We start from the raw sequence: 18,171 nt of genomic DNA on the forward strand, positions 1-18,171 counted from the left end.
CTCATTAATCCGTCACGGCTCCCCGGGAAGCGCGGCACAGCCGCGGATTCGGGATTAGCTGCTATTTTTAAAGTGCTGGAGAACTTTTCCGGGTGCCAAGCGTCCCCTCCCCGCTCCCGCCAGCGTTCCTGGGGGGATGAGCGCGCCCAGCCCAGCCTTCGGAGCTTTCCCTCTTCCAGAAGCTTCCCTCAGGTGGGCTTGGGAAGCGTCAGAGGCCGGAGAGGATCCGGAGCGGGATCCCATCCCTGAGGAGCCGGGAGCTGGCGGAGTTGAAGGATTCTGCTGCTTCCTCAGCTCTTCCCTTGTTATTTTGAGGGAAAGAATTCCACTGTGGCCCATGAGCGCCCCTGGCCCCTTCCATGGAGGAGGAAGGGCAGCTCCAACCCCTCATTCTCATTCCCAGTGCAGCACTGGGGGGTGCTCCTTGCTGGAGAAATTTGGGATCAGTGCTGGGTCAGGATCAGAGCCAGGGTCGGGATCAGAGCCGTGCCAGAGCCCACCCAGTGCTGGAAGGAGACTCCTGGGGTGATCCCAGATCTTGGGGGTGCCTGATGGTCCCAAATCATGAACAAAGATCCCGGGATTTCCTGCTCCCCATCCCACATTCTGCTGTGCTTCCCAGAATTCCCCTTTTCCTGAAATCCCCCTTTCTGTCCCCATTTTTGGGGGACAGAGGATGTGTGTGCCATGAAGGGCAGGGACGGGGCTGGGAAGCTCCTGCTGGATTCCCTGGAAATGGCTTCGCTTGGAGGCAGCACGGCCTGGGAATGGGGACTGGGATGGGATGGGGATACAACAGGGCCAGGGATGGGGATGAGGATGAGGATGGGGAAGGACGTGGTGGCACAGGGACATTGTCCCTCAGGATGGGCTCTGGGCGCTCCCAGCTGCTCCGGGCAGGATCTGTGTCCTCGTGTCCCTGGGTGTTGGTGACACTGACATGGCCTTGGGGATGTGTCACCTCCTCACTCGTGGCTCCGGCTTGGAGCTGTATTCCCAGCACTTCATTCATTATGCAAATTATGTAAATGATCATTAATAATGCAGGACTTCCCTGTGCTCTGATCTGGAGCAGGGGGATCCCGGGGGCAGCGGGAGAAGGGGGCAGGGGAGCGGCTGTGACAGAGGGGTCTGGGGGGGGCTGGGTGTGTCCCTGTGTCCCCATCCCTTTTTGTCCCTGTGTCCCCATCCCTTTTTGTTCCTGTGTCCCCATCCCTGTGTGTCCCTGTGTCCCCATCCCTGCAGACATGTCCCCGTATCCCTATCCCTGCTTGCCCCTGCATCCCCATCTCTTTTTGTCCCTGTGTCCCCATCCTTGTGGACACATTCCCATGTCCCCATCCCTGTTTGTCCCCATGTCCCCATCCGTGCTGGTCTCAGCATGTCCCACAGCCATGCCACCCCTGGACCCTCCTGGAGCTCCTCACATCTCCCTTGTTTCCAGTGTCCCCTTCCCTCCCACCCCATCCTGGGGTGCCATTCTGGGGTGCCATTCCCAGGGTGCCATTTCCTGCATGCCATTCCTGAGGTACTTTTCCCTGGGTGCCATTCCCAGGTTGCCATTCTGGGGTGCCATTCCCTGTGTGCCATTCCCAGGTTGCCATTCTGGGGTGCCATTCCCTGTGTGCCATTCCCGGGGTGCCATTCCCAGGTTGCCATTCTGAGGTGCCATTCCCTGTGTGCCATTCCCGGGGTGCCATTCCCTGTGTGCCATTCCCAAGGTGCTTTTCCCTGGGTGCCATTCCCAGGTTACCATTCTGAGGTGCCATTCCCAGGTTGCCATTCCCAGGTTGCCATTCTGGGGTGCCATTCCCCGTGTGCCATTCCTCGTGTGCCATTCCCATGCCCTGACCCTTCCCCGTTTTCCCGCAGGGATCGAGTGCCCGCGGGGTGCCCGGAACGTGCCAGGGCTGACGCAGGAGGGGGAGCCCTTCAGCGAGGAGGCCACGCTGTTCACCAAGGAGCTCGTGCTGCAGAGGGAGGTACGGCCGGAGCCGGGCGCGGGGTCCGGGGGGATCCGGGGGCAGCAGCTGTCAGCTGAGATCACCCACACATCCTGGGGATACCAGCAGTATCCTCTGGGATATGGAGACATCCCAGGTGGTTCTGAGAGATCCAGGAGATCCCTGGGGATACTGAGAGTGCCCAGGCAGGTGCAGGATGGATGTGGGGTTGGATGTGGGGTTGGGTTCCGGATGGATCCCCCCTGTTTGAAGCTGTTCCCGTTAACGTCTCCGAGTATTAAAATTCCCTGGAACTCCTGTGATTTCCCTGATTGCAGCTCCGGAGCTCAGGGCCCATTTTGGGTAATTTTTCCGTGATTCACAATTCCGAGGTGGATACCGGATCCTTCCCCCCCATGACTGTCACAGAATTTTGTCCTGCTGAGCCAAAATTCAGGGACTGATGCTCCCATCCAGATGTTGGCTCTGGTGCAGATGTGGGCATGGATAGAGATGGGAATTATGGATCCAGATGGGATTTATGGATCCAGATGTGGCTGTGGCTGCAGACACGGCTGATGCAGCTGTGGACCCAGCTGCAGTTGCAGGCATGGATCCAGATGTAGGCAAGGACACAGATGTGGTTTGTGGATGCAGATGTGGCTGCAGAGATCCAAGTGTGGGCATGGTGACAGCTGTGGCTGTGGATCCAGGTGTTGCCATGGGTGCAGATGTGGTGGACACAGGTGGAGTTGTGGCTGTAGACCCAGATGCTGCAGGTGTGGGTCCAGATGTGGGTGTGGATCCAGATGTGGCAGCAGCTGCAGGCCAGTGGTGCCAGCTGTGGGGACATGGGAATGCAGGGGCACAGGGGTGTGGGACATGGGGACACAGGGACATAAGGACATGGAATGCTGGGACATGGGAACATGGGAACACGGGAAAACGGGGGTGTGGGAATGCAGGGACACAGGGATGCAGGGACGTGGAATGCAGGGATCTGAGGATAGGGCAACACAGGGGTGTAGGGATATGGGAATGAGGAGGAGCAGGGACACAGGAGGACAGGGACACAGGGACACGAGGACACAGGGACACAGGGCTGTAGAAATACAGGAACATGGAGAAACAGGGACACAGGGACAGAAGGGCACAGGGCTGTAGGGATACAGGAACGTGGAGAAACAGGGACAGAGGGACACAGGGGTGCAGGGGTGCAGGGATGGAGGAACATGGAGAAACAGGGACACGGGAGTACAGGGACACTGCAGTCGTCCCCCTCCCTGCTCAGCATCTCGCGCTGCCGGGAATTGCTGACCCGCATCCCAAGGGCTTCGCTCCGCTGCCTCGGCACATTCCGGAGGCTCGGGCGCTGCACCTGCCCAGGAACGCCGTGGCAGGGAGGCCAGATGGAGCCGGGGCTGCTGCCCAGGAATGCTGTGGCACGGAGGACACGTGGAGGCCGGGACGCTTCCTGGGAATGTCGTGGGGAGGCCGTGGGAAGATGGGCTGCTGCCCAGGAACGGAGCTGGGGGGGAGGCCACGTGGGGCTGGGGATGCGGGGCAGGAATTGGGGATGTGGGATAGGAATTGGGGATGCGGGGCAGGAATTGGGGATGCGGGGCAGGAATTGGGGATGCTGGGCAGGAATTGGGGATGTGGGATAGGAATTGGGGATGCAGGACAGGATCTGGGGATGCAGGGCAGGATCTCGGGATGCAGGGCAGGATCTCGGGGTGCAGGGCAGGATCTCGGGGTGCAGGGCAGGATCTGGGGATGCAGGGCAGGAATTGGGGATGCAGGGCAGGAATTGGGGATGTGGGATAGGAATTGGGGATGCAGGGCAGGAGCTGGGGATGCAGGGCTGGAATTGGGGATGCTGGGCAGGAATTGGGGATGTGGGATAGGAATTGGGGATGCTGGGCAGGAATTGGGGATGCAGGGCAGGAACTGGGGATGTGGGATAGGAGTTGGGGATGCAGGACAGGATCTTGGGGTGCAGGGCAGGATTTGGGGATGTGGGATAGGAATTGGGGATGCTGGGTAGGAATTGGGGATGCAGGGCAGGAGTTGGGGATGTGGGATAGGAATTGGGGATGCAGGGCAGGAATTGGGGATGTGGGGTAGGAATTGGGGATGCAGGGCAGGAACTGGGGATGCAGGGCAGGATCTCGGGATGAAGGGCAGGATCTCGGGATGCAGGGCAGGATCTCGGGAGGCAGGGCAGGAATTGGGGATACAGGACAGGAGCTGGGGATGCAGGGCAGGATCTGGGGATGCAGGGCTGGAATTGGGGATGCAGGGTAGGATCTCGGGAGGCAGGGCAGGATCTCGGGAGGCAGGGCAGGAATGCCGTGGCAGGGAGGCCATGGGAAGCTGCCCAGGCCGATTCCCAGCTCCGGGTCCCGGCGCGGGTGCCCGCGGTTCCCACGGTGGCCCCGGGCGCGTTCCCGCCGGCAGCCGAGTCCCTGCCCACCCCCACAGCCGTGGGATATTTTTATCCGGCGGCTCCGGCTGCTGCTGACTCACGGGCCCGGAGCCGCCGCTGACGAACCGGCCCCGCAGCGTGGGGGGCAGGCGGTGCCGGGATGCTCCGGCGGCACCGCGGCTCCCGCAGCGCCCGGCAAGGGCCGGGGACCCCCGGGAGCCCCTCGGCTCCTCGCGGCCGTGCTGGTCCGGCAGGAGCTGCCGGGAAACTGCCCCGGCCCCGCCACGTGGTCCAGTGCCTTTTGTCTGCTGGAGATGGGGGTGCCCAGTGGGTCAGTCCTGCCCTGATCCCAGCATGGATCCCAGCCCTGGTCCCAGTCCCAATCCTAGCCTGATCCCAGCATGGATCCCAGCACTGATCCCAATCCTAATCCCACCCTGATCCCAGCTGATCCCAATCCTAGTCCCAATCCCAGCCTGATCCCAGCACTGATCCCAGTCCCAATCCCAGCTGATCCCAGCACTGATCCCAATCCTAATCCCACCCTGATCCCATCTGATCCCAATCCTAGTCCCAATCCCAGTCTGATCCTGGCACTGATCCCAATCCCAGCCTGATCCCAGCACTGATCCCAGTCCCAATCCCAGCCTGATCCCAGTCCCAATCCCAGGCTGATCCCAGCACTGATCCCAGTCCCAATCCCAGCCTGATCCCAGTCCCAATCCCAGTGCCGATCCCAACCCTGATCCCAGGGTCAATCCCAACACTGATCCCAATGCCAGGGCAAATCCCAGCCCTGTGCTTGGAGCATTCACCGTGTCCCATTGCATTGTCCCACATCCCACCCCACCCCATCCCACCTCACCCTGCTCCCTCCAGGGTCACCAATGCCAGGGGAGGCACCAGAATTCCAAATCCCGCTGCCATGGGGACTTCCCTGTCATTCCCTAAAAATCCCTGGATTTAACTTGCCAGGATTTGCCTTTCCCCACATCCCAGGGCCTGATTCCCACCCTGCTCCAAAGGAATCATTCCAGGGAAGGAGCTGGGGGTGCTCCGGGGGCCAGGGTGCCACAGGGACTGTCCTTAGCAAGATGGATGGGATGGAATTCCTCAAAGTGGGAGCTGGGGGGATCCAGAACCAGAGGGGTTCGGGGATGGGATGGGGATGGGGATGAGGTTGAGGATCAGGATCAAGATTAGGATCAGGATGGGATAATGATGATGATGATGAACTTAGTTGCTCTAGTTTTGGGCTAAAATCAGTGCTAATAAAATCCATAAATTCCTCCAGCCCCCTGCATCGTTCCCAGGATTTTTGGGATCACTCCTGTCTGTCCCCAGCACAGGGAGGACGGGGGGTTCATCCCCCAGGGTGAACAGGAAGTGTTGGCATTCCCAGATTGGCCTGGGTGGGAAAATTCAGGAATAAAGGGAAAAGCAGGAATATGATTTTGGGAAAAGCTGACCCGGATCCGCCAAAAATAGCAAAAATCCTAAAAAATCCCCCAAATCCCAACACTGAACCCTGACAGCTGCGTGGTGACTGGGGGAGGGGCTCAGCCCCCTGGACGTGGTGGTGACACTGGGGTGAAGGTGACACCTTGGGGACACTGGTGCCATCCAAGGTCCCTGTGTCCCCACTGCCAGAGGGACACTCTGTGTCCCTGTGTCCCTGTTCCTGTGTCCCTGTCCCTGTGTCCATTGTCCCTGTGTCCCTGTCCCCACCACCAGCAGTGCCCAGCACACTCCGTGTCCTGGCAGTGGCACCCGGTGTCCAGGCTGGGGTCCCGTGTTCTGTCCCCAGGCTGGAGGTCCCAATGTCCCCACACAGCCGAGGCTCCTGGTGTCCCCTCAAAGTGTCCCCACTCACAGAATGGGGGATCCCACTGTCCCCTCACTGGGGGTCCCGCTGTCCCCATGTCCCTCCTGGGCAGGGGCGGTGCCCCTGATTGATCCCTATCCCTCCTCCCTCCCTCCAATCCCAATTCCTGGCATGTGTGGGGTGTGACCCCCAATGCCCCCACACCAGGGCCCTGCTGTCCCCCCCATCAGTGCCCCCCTGCTACTGTCACCCCCTGATTCTCATCACTCCCCCCAGTGTCACCCCATAATTGTCCTCCCTTGCCACCCTCCGTGTCCCCCCCGATTCTCATCACCCCAATGTCACCCCCTAATTTTAGCCGTCCCCCCAGTTCTTGTCACCCCGATGTCACCCCCTAAATTGTTGTTGTCCCCCCCGTGTCCCCCCCGGTGCGCTGTCCTCGCCCCCTCCCCTCCTCCTCCTCTCCCTCCATCTCCCTTTCCCGCTCTGCGATTTTTCCAAAGCTTTTCCTGCTGAGAGGACAAAAAACCCCTTTGAGGCTGGCGGGGAGGGGGGGCCCCCGCGGCCCCCCCGAGCGCCCCCGTTTAACCCCTCGGGCACTCGGCGTTACAAATTTGGAACAATATTTATTAAAATACAAAAATACACTTGTTTTTTTTTTTTTTTTGTTGGATTCGCGGTACAGTCGGATCCTTCCGGCGTTTACAGCCCGAGAGGGAACTTCTGCATCTCCTTCCCGCCTTCCTCCCCCCCCGTGGACACCCCCAAACCCTAAATTTTAGCTCAGCTTTGCCCCCCCCTCCTCCGAGAACATTTTAAAGCTAAAACAAGAAATTAAAGTAATTCCAGTGCCCGAGCAACCGGGGGGCCCCCCCTCGCTGCTGCCCGACCCCCCCCCCGACCCCCTCATCCCCTCGGGACCCCCACGAGGCACTTGGGGTCCCCACCGGGACCCCCCCGGCGCCACCTCCGATGCTGGTGGCCCCCCCATTGTCACCTCCCCCCCTCCCCAAGCCCTTAATTTCTCCCAGCCCCCCCCATTCCATGAGCAGCCCTTGGGGGGGGTGTCCCCATTGTCACCCCCTCCCGGGGACGGGGGGGGGTGTTTCCCACACCTCCCCGCCAGTCAAATAAAAGGACTAAAAATGCCGTTTTTAGTGAAGGTGGTTACAATCATTGGTCAGGTCTCCTGTGGGGGCCCCCCCAGCCCCCCAGGAGCCATAGCCCTGTGCCGGGGGGGCCCGGGGGGGGGTGACAAACACCGTGGGAAAGGGGGTGCAGAGCAAAGCGGGGGGGCACCCGCTCTCCGCCCCCCCCAGATCCCCCCCAAACCACCCCCCCCGGGCGCTTGCGGGGTTCTCCCCCTTCCCGTGGGTTTTTGAGGAATTTTTTTTTGCTTGAATACATTGCAGACGTCCATCCCCAGCCCTCAGGCTGCGCCCCCCGCCCCCCCCCGAGCCCCCCACCCCCCCAAAATCCATTCCTTTATTGCATTGGGAAGGTCTTGGCGCGGGGCCGAGATCCCGCTCCGGTGACGCCGGAGCCGCGGGCGCGCGGCCAAGGGCAGCGCCGCGGGGTGGGGGGGGCCGACCTCACCCCCTCCCCCAGAAAACCCCCAAAAACACCCCGAGCCCCCCCCCAAAAACACCCCGACAGCTTCCGCCACCGCTCCGGCGTCCCCCGCGTCCCCCCGCGCCACGGCACCGCCGCTCGTCCCCCCGAGCACGGGGATTTTGCCTCTTATTACCGATTATTTTTTTTTTTCCTCCTCTGTTTCTCCTGGTTTGTTTCTTTTTTGTGTTTAAATAGAACCTGCGAGTTAGAAAATAGTGGTTTTTTGTAGGAGTTTTGGGTGGGTTTCGTTAAATTTTAATAGAATCTGCTGCTCTTCTCGGCCCCGAGGTTGGCTATAGAAGCATGTACACGAAAAAGAGTCTCTTCCCCCCCCCTGTACAAAAGTTGTGTCTATTATTGAGGAATTCTCCTGGTTTTCCTTAGTATTGAGGAATTCTCCTGGGTTTCCTTCTTTTTGGAGTTCTGCTTTTGTGCATCTATTGCGTTTATAATAATTCGGGGCCGGGGTTGGAAGGGGGGGGGGGGGGGACGACGACCCAAAAAAAAGCAGGAAAAATCCCCCAAAAAAGAGTCATATCTGGGTTTCCTGAACTTTCTCCTTGGGGTGGGTCTGGATTAAATAGGGGTCGGCCAGGGTGGTCCCGGGGGGGTGCAGGGAGTTGCCCAGCGCGTTCTCTGTCCAGTGGGCGCCGTGTCCGGCCTTGTAGGTGTTGTAGTTGAGGTGCTCGTGGATGTTGGGCAGCACCACGGCCCCCTCCCCTGCCCCGCCGGCCGGGGCGGCCGCGGGCGTGGCCGCGGTGGCCGGCGCGATGTCCTCGTCCACCTGGATGATCTCCACGGTGCGGGCGGCGGTGACGGTGCTGCGCTGCTGGTGGCGCTTGCGGAGCTTGTAGAAGACGATGAGCATGGCGGCGGCCAGCAGCGTCACGGCCACGAAGCAGCCGATGATGATCTTGGTGGTCTTCATCACCTCGTCCAGGCTGGTCTGCAGCTTGTCGCCGGCGTCGGCCGTGGGCACGGCCACCTGCTTGGGCGGGCGCGTGGTCTGCACCAGCACGGTGGTGGTGGTGGTGTAGGCCGGCTGGTAGCCCGTCGACGTGGTGGGCACGGGCTTGGTGAACTTGGGGGACACGTCCTCGGGGGAGATCTCGGTGGTCTCCACCGTGACGGTGGTGAAGAAGCTGTAGTTGGAGGTGTTGAGCTCGGCCGTGCTGACGTTGAGGAAGGCCGAGGCGTTGGAGTTGCCGGCCACGTTGGTCACCATGCAGGTGTAGAGGCCGGTGTCGGTCAGCAGCACGTGCGAGAAGTTGAGGGTGCCGTCGTTGAGCACGGAGAGGCGCGGGTGGCTCGAGGCGTGGCTCAGCACCGTCCCGTTGGGCAGCAGCCACCGCACCGAGGACATGGAGGGCGTCCGGCAGCGCAGCTCGGCCACGCGCCCCTCCGAGATGTTGAGGTCCGCGGGCGCGTCCATGATGAAGGGCGCCGAGCACTGGAAGGAGGTCTGGTCCACCTCCACCAGGAAGCGGCCCCGCATGTGCAGCGGGGCGTGGCAGCGGCCGCAGCAGGTGGAGTTGGTGGGGATGTACTCCCGCAGCCACCACGACAGCCAGAGGATGTCGCAGTCGCAGTCCCAGGGGTTGTGGTGCAGGTGCAGCTCCACCAGGTAGCGCAGCGGGGCGAACAGGTCGTGGGGCAGGGACGACAGGTTGTTGTGGGCCAGGTTGAGCTCCACCAGCGCCGTCAGGTCGTCGAAGGCGTTGCGCTCGATCAGGTTGATCTGCGAGTTCATAATCCAGAGCTTTTTGAGGGATTTGAGCCCGTGGAAGGAGCCCGGTTTGATCTCGGGGAAGTTGTTGCCCGACATCTCCAGCTCCTCCAGGCCCACCAAGGGCGTCAGGTTGGGCATGTCCTTTATGTTGCACATCCCCAGGTTGAGGTACTTGAGGTTGTACAAGCCCTCGAAGGCGCCCTCGGAGATGTACTCGAGCTTCTTGAGCTCGCCCAGGTCGAGGCGCATGAGGGAGGGCACGCGGTTGAAGGCGTAGCTGGGGATGCTCTCGATGGGGTTGTTGCGCAGCCACAGCTCCCGCAGCTTGGACAGGTACTCGAAGGCCCCGCTGGGGATCACCGTCAGCCAGTTGTCGAAGAGCTCCAGGGTGTTGAGGCTGGCCAGGCCGTTGAAGGCGCCCACCTCGATCTGCCGGATGGCGTTCCTGCCCAGCTGCAGCACCTCCAGGTGGTGCAGGTGGCGGAACGTGTCCGCCTGGATCATCTGGATGTTGTTCTCCATGAGGTTGAGATAGCGGGTGTTGGAGGGGATGCCGGGGGGCACCTCGGCCAGGCCGCGGCGCGTGCACACCACCTTGCTGAACTGGTTACTGCAGGAGCACACGGAGGGGCAGCTCTGGGGCCCCGGCGAGGCGGCGGCCGTGGCCAGGAGCCACGCGTGCAGGGTCAGGGAGGCGGCCAGGAGCCCCGGCCAGGTGCGGTGGCGGCGGTGGCGGCGGAGGTGGTGCACAGTTACCTGCCACAAGAGCTTCATGGTGTGGCACGTTCATCATTCACCATCGTCTGGGGATGGCGGCGAGAAGAGCAGAACGGGCTCGGGGCCCCCCCCTCTCCCGGCTCCCACGAGCTGGGGGGCCCGGCCGGCCGGAGGGGAGGGGGGGGGGTCGGGGTGCCGGGGTCGGGGGGGGCTCCGAGGGGGAGCGGGGGTTGAGGAGGGAAAAATTAAAATTTAAGGAGGGGAAAAAAAAAATCAGCGGTAGGTGCTGGGAGGGGGGGTGGGGGGAGAGGAGGAGAAGGAACCCCCCCCCCCCGCCCGGCCCCGCTCGCCAGTACCTACCTGGGGAAGGAAGGGGGATCGGGGGGTCCGGGGGGGCTCGAGGCGAGCGCGGGGGGCGCGGGACCGAGGAGGGGGGGAGAGGGGGGGCCGGCTCCCAAAAAAAAAAAAAAAAAAAAAAAAAGACAAAATGGCTCCTGGAGGCTGCGGTGCAGGATGGGGGGGGGGCCGGCCCGGCTAAGCGGGGGCCCGGCAGCCCCCGAGCGCGGCCAACCCCGCGGCCTCGCACCTCCGCCCGTGGGGCCGGCCCGGGGGGCTCGGCGGGGCCGGCATGGCCGCCCCCCCCAGGCCGCGGGGAAACGGCGCGGGGGGGGGAACGCGGGGAAAGTGGCGAAAAAGGAAATAATTAAAAAAAAGAAGCCGGGAGAAAAGGAAGAATTGGGAAAAGGGGAGGGAGCGGAGGAGAGAAAAAGTGGAAAAAAAAAAAAAAAAAAGAAAAACGGGGAGGGAAATGGGAATGGGGAAAAAAAAAAAAAAAATTGGCCAGGAAAGGGAAATGGAAAAGGAGGTAAAAACGGAATAAAAATCTAAAATAAAATCGAATCGAGATAGGAACGGAAATGAGGATAAAAGTTAAAATAAGGCTAAAATCGGATGAAAAACTAAAAATAAAAATTCAAAATATTAGGAAAAAAAATAAACCCCAAACAACCCGGACGAAACCTAAAAATAAAACAGGAAAATAAAGATTAAAAATAGGCCGAAATAAATAAATAAATCGCGGGGAGCCCCCCCCGGGAGAGGGAAAAACGCGGTTCGGGGAGGGAGCGGGGGGGAGGAAAGGGCGTCGGCGTGGGGGGGGGGAGATGCCGGCGGGGGCACCTCCCGGTAGCGGCGGCGGCTGCGCTGGTGGCGGGGCGGGGGGGTCCCGTCCCGTCCCCTCCCGCGTGTCGTTCCCGCGTCCCCGCGTGGGTGTCGCGTTCAGCGGCGGCGGCGCGGGGCGATGGTGGCGGTGACAGCGGCGGTGACAGCGGTGGCGGTCGCGGTGCCGGCGGGCATCCTCCGGTGGCGGGGGCCGCGCGGGGCGGTGCGGGCGGTGCGGGCGGTGCGGTGCGGGGCGGTGCGGGCGGTGCGGGAAGCAGCCGCGCAGGCGGCTGGCTCATCCTTTTGTCCTTCAGTGCGAGCGCGGATGGATTGCTGCTGCCGCCGCTCCCGCTGCTCCTGCTGACGCATCCCGGCTCCGCACAGACCCCCCCGCGCCCCCCCGCACCCCCACCCACCCACCCACCCGCCGCTCTCCGGAGGGGCCCCCGCCGGCCCCGCTTCGGCCGGTGCGGCGGCCCCGGAGCGGTTTTGTGCGCGGGGAGGGGGAGATGCGGGATGCGCCGCTTCCTCCTCCTCTTCCTCCTCCCTCCCGCCGCCTCCTCCTCCTCCTCCCCCTCCCCGCAGCCCCGCTCGGGGCTTGTGGAGCTTTGGGGGGGGGCCGCTCCCCGAGCGACCCCTCCCCGGGGCCGGACGGACGGACGGACGGACGGACAGAGGGATGGATGGATGGAGGGAGGGACGGAAGGGACGGACGGGGGCAGCGCGGGGCTCGGCGGCTTGGAGGTGACGAGGGCCGGGGGGATCCCGGCTCCATTCCCCCCCTGCTGAGCGGGGACCCCCGAGACCCCCGGCCCGCGGGGCTGAGACCCGACCCGAGCTGTGACACTGAGGGGGAGCTCCAGCCCTGCTGGGGTGAGGGGGGACACGGGGTGACTGCCAGGGGCTGGGGACGGGGACCACGAGACCTGGTGGCACTGCTGCTCTTTGGGGCCCAGGCTCTGCACCCCCGGCTGTGCCTTTGTCCCCTCCCTGTCCCTGGGACTGGGAGTGCACGACACCACCTGCAGCACCCTATGGGCCCCCCTGCTCCTGGTGGCACTTGGAGCTGTCACCTGAGTGCTGCCACTGGGTGGTGGGGACCTCTGTGGGGCTGGTGGCCCCTCTGGGACATCCTGTGTGGCAGTGCACCAGAGCACCCCAGGACCCTCCTGTCCTTCCTCACTCATTAGGAGTCACTGTCCCCATGATGGTGGCATGTCCCCAGGGGGCTGCAGCTGTTCTGGTGATGTCCCCTCCAGGAGCTGCAGGACCTGGTGACCTCGGGTGGGTCCCACATGTTCCCTGTCCACTGCAGTGGCCACATCTTGTCCCCGAGTCCATCAGTGTCCTGAGTGTCCCCTGGCCAGTGACCCAGGGGTGACACAGGGGACTGGGACACTGTTGTCACCCAGAGTGTCACCCTGCAGCACTGGGGAGGTGCCACAGGCGTGCACGGGGTGCTGACCCCAGGGACCAGCCTGGCACTGGCAGCCCTGGGGACAGCGGGTGGCCTGGGGCCATGTCTCTGCCACACACCGGCCTTGGCAAGTGCAGTGCCGTGTCCACTGCGGTGCCATGGCCGGTGCAGTGCCATGGACAGTGCAGTGCTATGTCCGGTGCAGTGCCAAGAACAGTGTGGTGCTGTGTCCAGTGCCATGCCATGTCCAGTGCTGTGCCGTGTCCGGTGCAGAGCCGTGTCCGGTGCGGAGCTGTGTCGAGTGTGGTGCCATGTCCAGTGCGGTGCTGTATCCGGTGCAGTGCCGTATCCAGTGCAGTGCCGTGTCCAGTGTGGTGCTGTGTCCGGTGCAGTGCCGTGTACCGTGCAGAGCCACGTCCGGTGCGGAGCCTTGGACAGTGCGGTGCCTTGTCCGGTATGGTGCTGTGTCCGGTGCAGTGCTGTGTCCGGTGTGGTGCCGTGTCCAGTGCTGTGCCATGTCCGGTGCAGTGCTGTATCCGGTGCGGTGCTGTGTCCGGTGCGGTGCCGTGTCCGGTGCGGTGCCGTGTCCGTGTGTGGTGCCGTGTCCAGTGCAGTGCCGTGTCCGGTGTGGTGCCGTGTCCGGTGCAGTGCTGTATCCGGTGCGGTGCCGTGTCCAGTGCTGTGCCGTGTCCGGTGCGGTGCTGTGTCCGGTGCGGTGCTGTATATATAGTGGTGACATGGCTGCTGTGGTGACAGTATTGTGTCTGCCATGGTGCCATCACCAACACTGGTGCCCAATGGCCAATGTGGTGCTCTCTCCTCCGTGATGCCCTGTCCACTGTGGTGCCATGGCCGGTTTCAGTGCCATGGCCGGCATGGTGCAATGTCCAGTGCGGTGCCGTGGCCACCGCAGTGCGGGGACAGTGAGACACCTCCAGATTTTGGGAAGCAGCAGGAGCAGTTGTGGTGGAATGGGTGAGCTCAGGGCTGGGACAGGCTCCATGTGGCAGTGCTGGCAAAGCCAAACCCCACTGACCACGGCAAAGGCCATGGCCGGGGTTTGAACCATCGTGGTGTGGCCCATCTGTCACCCCAGGCCCAAACCTCGCTGTCCCCAGCGCCTCAGCCACACACCTGGCATGTCCTGTGCCATGTGCTGTCACCAGCGCCACACTGGCCACAAGTCCAACCCATCCCGGGGTGGGGTGTGATTCCCAGGGTGGGATACCCATGGTGGGATACCCAGGGTGTGATTCCCAGGGTGGGATACCCAGTGTGTGATTCCCAGGATGGGATACCCAGGGTGGAATGGGATACAGGATGTGGCAGGACCTGGTGGCTTTGTGTACCCCGTGGGTGTGTCCCCATGTCCTTTGTCCCCCACCTCAGGGGGACACTTTGGGCTGGGGGTCCCTGGGTCCGGGCTGGGTGCAGGGAGGTGACTGAGGGGTCCCACCTGGGTGAAGCTGGAGCGCTGGCAGGAGGTGGCAGCTGGGGCAGGCTGGGCTAGGTGGGGACAGGGCCCCACAGCTCATGAGATTGCCGGGATCCCGCAGGTTGAGGTGGAGGTGGAGAGCATGGACAAGGCCGGGAATTTCATCGGGTGGCTGCACATCGAGGGCGTGAACCTGTCGGTGGCGCTGGTGGAGCAGGCGCTGTCCCGCGTGCACTTCACGGCCGAGCGCAGCCCCTACTGCAAGGCCCTGCTGGCCGCCCAGGACGCGGCCAAGCAGAGGAAGGAGAAGGTGAGGGGGGCCAGGGGACCCGGCCCAGCAGTGTCACCACCCCAGAGACACGGCCCCGTCCCAAAAGATGGCCCCGCCACACCGGGTGTCCCCAGCCTGAGAGATGTGCCCACCAAAGGATGTCCCCGTGTCAAAGGGTGGCCTCACTCCAGGAGATGTCTCCATGCCTAAAGATGTTCCCACTCTGAGGGGTGTCCCTGTGCCAAGGGATGTCCCTGTGCAAAGGGATTCCCCACCCAAAAAACTGATGACCTCACTGCAGAGAAGGTCACAACCCCTATTAATGTTCCTGCCCACTTGGTATGTGGGTGCCCACGCACCAAGAGGTGACCCCACCATGATGGATGTCCCCATCCCAGGAGATGTCCCTGTGCAAAGGGATTCCCCACCCAAAAAACTGATGGCCCCACTGCAGGGAATGTCACAACCCCAATTAATGTTCCCACCCAGTGCATGCCCACACACCAAGAGGTGATCCCACCGCGATGGATGTCCCCATCCCCAAGAGATTTCACCCTAAGGAATGTCCCCACTCCTGGAGGTGTCCCCACCCCAAGTGATGATAGTTGCATGCCAAGAGTTGTCCCACCACAGGGATGTCCTACCCCAGGGATGTCCCACCCACAACCCCCGAAGCTGAGGCCTGGGCACGTTCCCACTGCTGGCCCCAGCCCCCCACCCTCCCATTGCTGTCACCTGGAGCGTGGCCGGGGTCCCCGTGTCCCCCCAGGTGTGGTCCCACTACGAGGAGACGCCGGTGGAGGAGGTGGTGCAGGTGCTGGAGGAGAAGGAGCGCACGGCCAACTACAAACCCGTGTTCGTCACCGAGATCACCGATGACCTCCACTTCTACGTGCAGGACGTGGAGACGGGTACGGGGGGACACCTGGGCACCCCAGCACCCAGGGGCACTCCCCAGACCAGTGGTGGGGCGAGTTGGATGGGATGAGGATCTGTGGCTTTGGTGGGTAACACCCAAATCCGTGTGTCCAGGGTGATGTGGGGTCACCCCTCCACCCCCAGGGCCATTTTTGGGACCTGGGCAGGGGTCCATGATTGGGGTCCAGGTTTGGGGTACAGAGGTCTTGGGGCAGGGTCTGGGGCTGAGGTCCAGGTTTGGGATCTACTGTTGAAGCCATTATTAGCACTTGGGGTGCAGGCCCTGGGGCCACACTGAGGAGCGGGGTTGGGGTCAGGTTTGGGATGGGGCTGGGGTTTATCCTGGATATCCGGGGCCCCGCAGGTGCCCAGCTGGAGAAGCTGATGGAGAACATGCGCGCCGAGGTGGGCGCCCACCCGCCCGTGGAGGGCTCCTTCGTCCCGCGCCGCGGCGACTTCTGCATCGCCAAGTTCGTCGATGGGGAATGGTGAGGAGGGGACGGGGTGACCCCACGGGCTGGGACAGGGCAGCAGTGGGGTGTGGGGACAGGACCAGATCCCCAAAATCCCTCCTGATGTGCAGGTACCGTGCCCGGGTGGAGAAGGTGGAGTCGGGTGGCAAAGTGCACATTTTCTACATTGACTACGGCAACGTGAGTGGCACCGGGGAAACTGGGGGAAAGCAGCCCTCCATGGATCCATCCATCCATCCATCATCCATCCATCCATGGATCCATCCATCCATCCCTCATCCATCCATGGATCCATGGATCCATCCATCCATCCATCCATCCATCCATCCATCCATCCCTCATCCATCCATCCATCCATGGATCCATCCATCCATCCATCCCTCATCCATCCATGGATCCATCCATCCATCCATGGATCCATCCGTCCCTCCATCCATCCATGGATCCATCCATCCATCCATCCATCCCTCATCCATCCATGGATCCATCCATCCATCATCCATCCATCCATCCATCCATCCCTCATCCATCCGTCCATCCATGGATCCATCCATCCATCCATGGATCCATCCATCCATCCATCCATCCATCCCTCATCCATCCCTCATCCATCCCTCATCCATCCATGGATCCATCCATCCATCCATGGATCCATCCATCCATCCATCCCTCCCTCCCTCCATCCCCTTGGTGTCCCTGGTGTCCCCCACGCTGTCTCCCCTCTCTGATGTCCCCTGGTGTCCCCTTGGTGTCCCCGCAGAAGGAGACGCTGCCCCCCAGCCGCCTGGCCCCGCTGCCCCCGGCGTTCTCCCCGCGGGTGCTGCCGCCCCAGGCCACCGAGTACACCTTTGCCTTCATCCAGGTGCCACAGGATGTGAGTACAGGGGGGCTCCTGCTGTCACCCCACACCTGGGCCCCCACTGTGGGCCCTGACCTCGAGCCTCCACCCCGTGTCCCACCCGTGGCCCCCAGACCCACTCCCTGAGCCCCAGGTGCCACCTGTGTGCCCCAACCCCAAACCATCAACCCCAAACCGGTCCCAGTTGGGAACGCTGACCCTGGGACCCAAATGTGTCTCCTGACCCCAAACACCAACCCCAGCTCCCCAGTATGTGCCCTGACCCCAATCCTGAACCCTGATCCCAGGGTAACCCTAACCCCCTGATGACACCGACCCCAGCCCCCTCCCACACTCCAATCCCAGGGATACCCCAAGCCCTCAGTGGGTTGTGGGGTTGTGGGTGTCCCCAAAACACCTGGGAGTCCCTGGGGTCTGAGGGGTGGGGGGGATCCCTGAGGGTCTCGGGGGTCTCTGAAGGCCATGGTGTGTCTCTGTGGGTGTGGGGTGTCCCCAGCAGCCCCGGGGGGGTTTCCAGCGTTGTGGTGGCCCAGAGTGTCCCTGATGGACCAGAGTGTCCCCAGTGGGTGGGGTGTCCCCGTGGGGCTGGGATGTCCCCAGTGGGTGGGGTGTCCCCGAGGTTGTGGGGTGTCCCTGCTGGGCTGGGATGTCCCCAGTGGGTGGGGTGTCCCCAGTGGGTGGGGTGTCCCCGAGGTTGTGGGGTGTCCCCGAGGTTGTGGGGTGTCCCCCCTGTCCCGGGGTGTCCCTGCTGGGCTGGGATGTCCCCAGTGGCTGGGATGTCCCCAATGGGTGGGGTGTCCCTGAGGTTGTGGGGTGTCCCCAGTGGGTGGGGTGTCCCCATGGGGCTGGGATGTCCCCAATGGGTGGGGTGTCCCCAGTGGGTGGGGTGTCCCCGATGGGCTGGGATGTCCCCAGTGGCTGGGATGTCCCCAGTGGGTGGGGGGGCCCTGAGGTTGTGGGGTGTCCCCAGTGGGTGGGGTGTCCCCCCTGTCCCGGGGTGTCCCTTGGGGTGTGTGACGGCTGCGGGCGCAGGAGGAGGCGCGGGCGGACGCCGTGGACAGCGTGGTGAGGGACATCCAGAACACGCAGTGCCTGCTCAACGTGGAGCACCTGGGGCCTGGCTGTCCCCACGTCACCCTGCAGTTCGCCGACTCCAAGAGCGACGTGGGGCTGGGGCTGGTCAAGGAGGGGCTGGTGATGGTGGAGCCCCGCAAGGAGAGGCAGTTCCAGAAAGTGGTGGGTGCTGGGGGGCAGGAGGGGCTGGGAAGGGGTAGGGGGGCATTGGGGGGGTGCTGGAGGTGCTGGGGGTTGCTCTGGGTGCTCAGGGGTCGTTTGGAGAGGCTGGAGGCTCTCGGTGGGTGCTGGGATGTTGGGTGGGTTT

General features: G+C 62.8%; 2 protein-coding genes across 2 annotated transcripts in view; one reads left to right on the forward strand and one right to left on the reverse strand.

Moving 5' to 3' along the window:
- Positions 1-18,171, forward strand: part of SND1 (staphylococcal nuclease and tudor domain containing 1) — an 80,755-nt gene that overhangs the window by 61,803 nt on the left and 781 nt on the right. Inside the window, exons 16-22 of the mRNA XM_064703148.1 lie at positions 1,873-1,982; positions 14,391-14,579; positions 15,310-15,451; positions 15,823-15,946; positions 16,042-16,111; positions 16,692-16,805; positions 17,823-18,026. Of these exons, the coding sequence (XP_064559218.1) occupies positions 1,873-1,982; positions 14,391-14,579; positions 15,310-15,451; positions 15,823-15,946; positions 16,042-16,111; positions 16,692-16,805; positions 17,823-18,026 (953 nt within the window). The remainder of the gene's footprint in view (positions 1-1,872; positions 1,983-14,390; positions 14,580-15,309; positions 15,452-15,822; positions 15,947-16,041; positions 16,112-16,691; positions 16,806-17,822; positions 18,027-18,171) is intronic.
- LRRC4 (leucine rich repeat containing 4) lies at positions 7,663-10,427 on the reverse strand. The gene has a single exon (XM_064703147.1). It carries the CDS (start codon positions 10,311-10,313, stop codon positions 8,343-8,345), a length of 1,971 nt encoding a protein of 656 aa, XP_064559217.1. The 5' UTR covers positions 10,314-10,427; the 3' UTR covers positions 7,663-8,342.

This window comes from Zonotrichia leucophrys, chromosome 1A, assembly GCF_028769735.1.
Source record: "Zonotrichia leucophrys gambelii isolate GWCS_2022_RI chromosome 1A, RI_Zleu_2.0, whole genome shotgun sequence".
In the NCBI taxonomy this organism is placed as follows: domain Eukaryota; kingdom Metazoa; phylum Chordata; class Aves; order Passeriformes; family Passerellidae; genus Zonotrichia; species Zonotrichia leucophrys.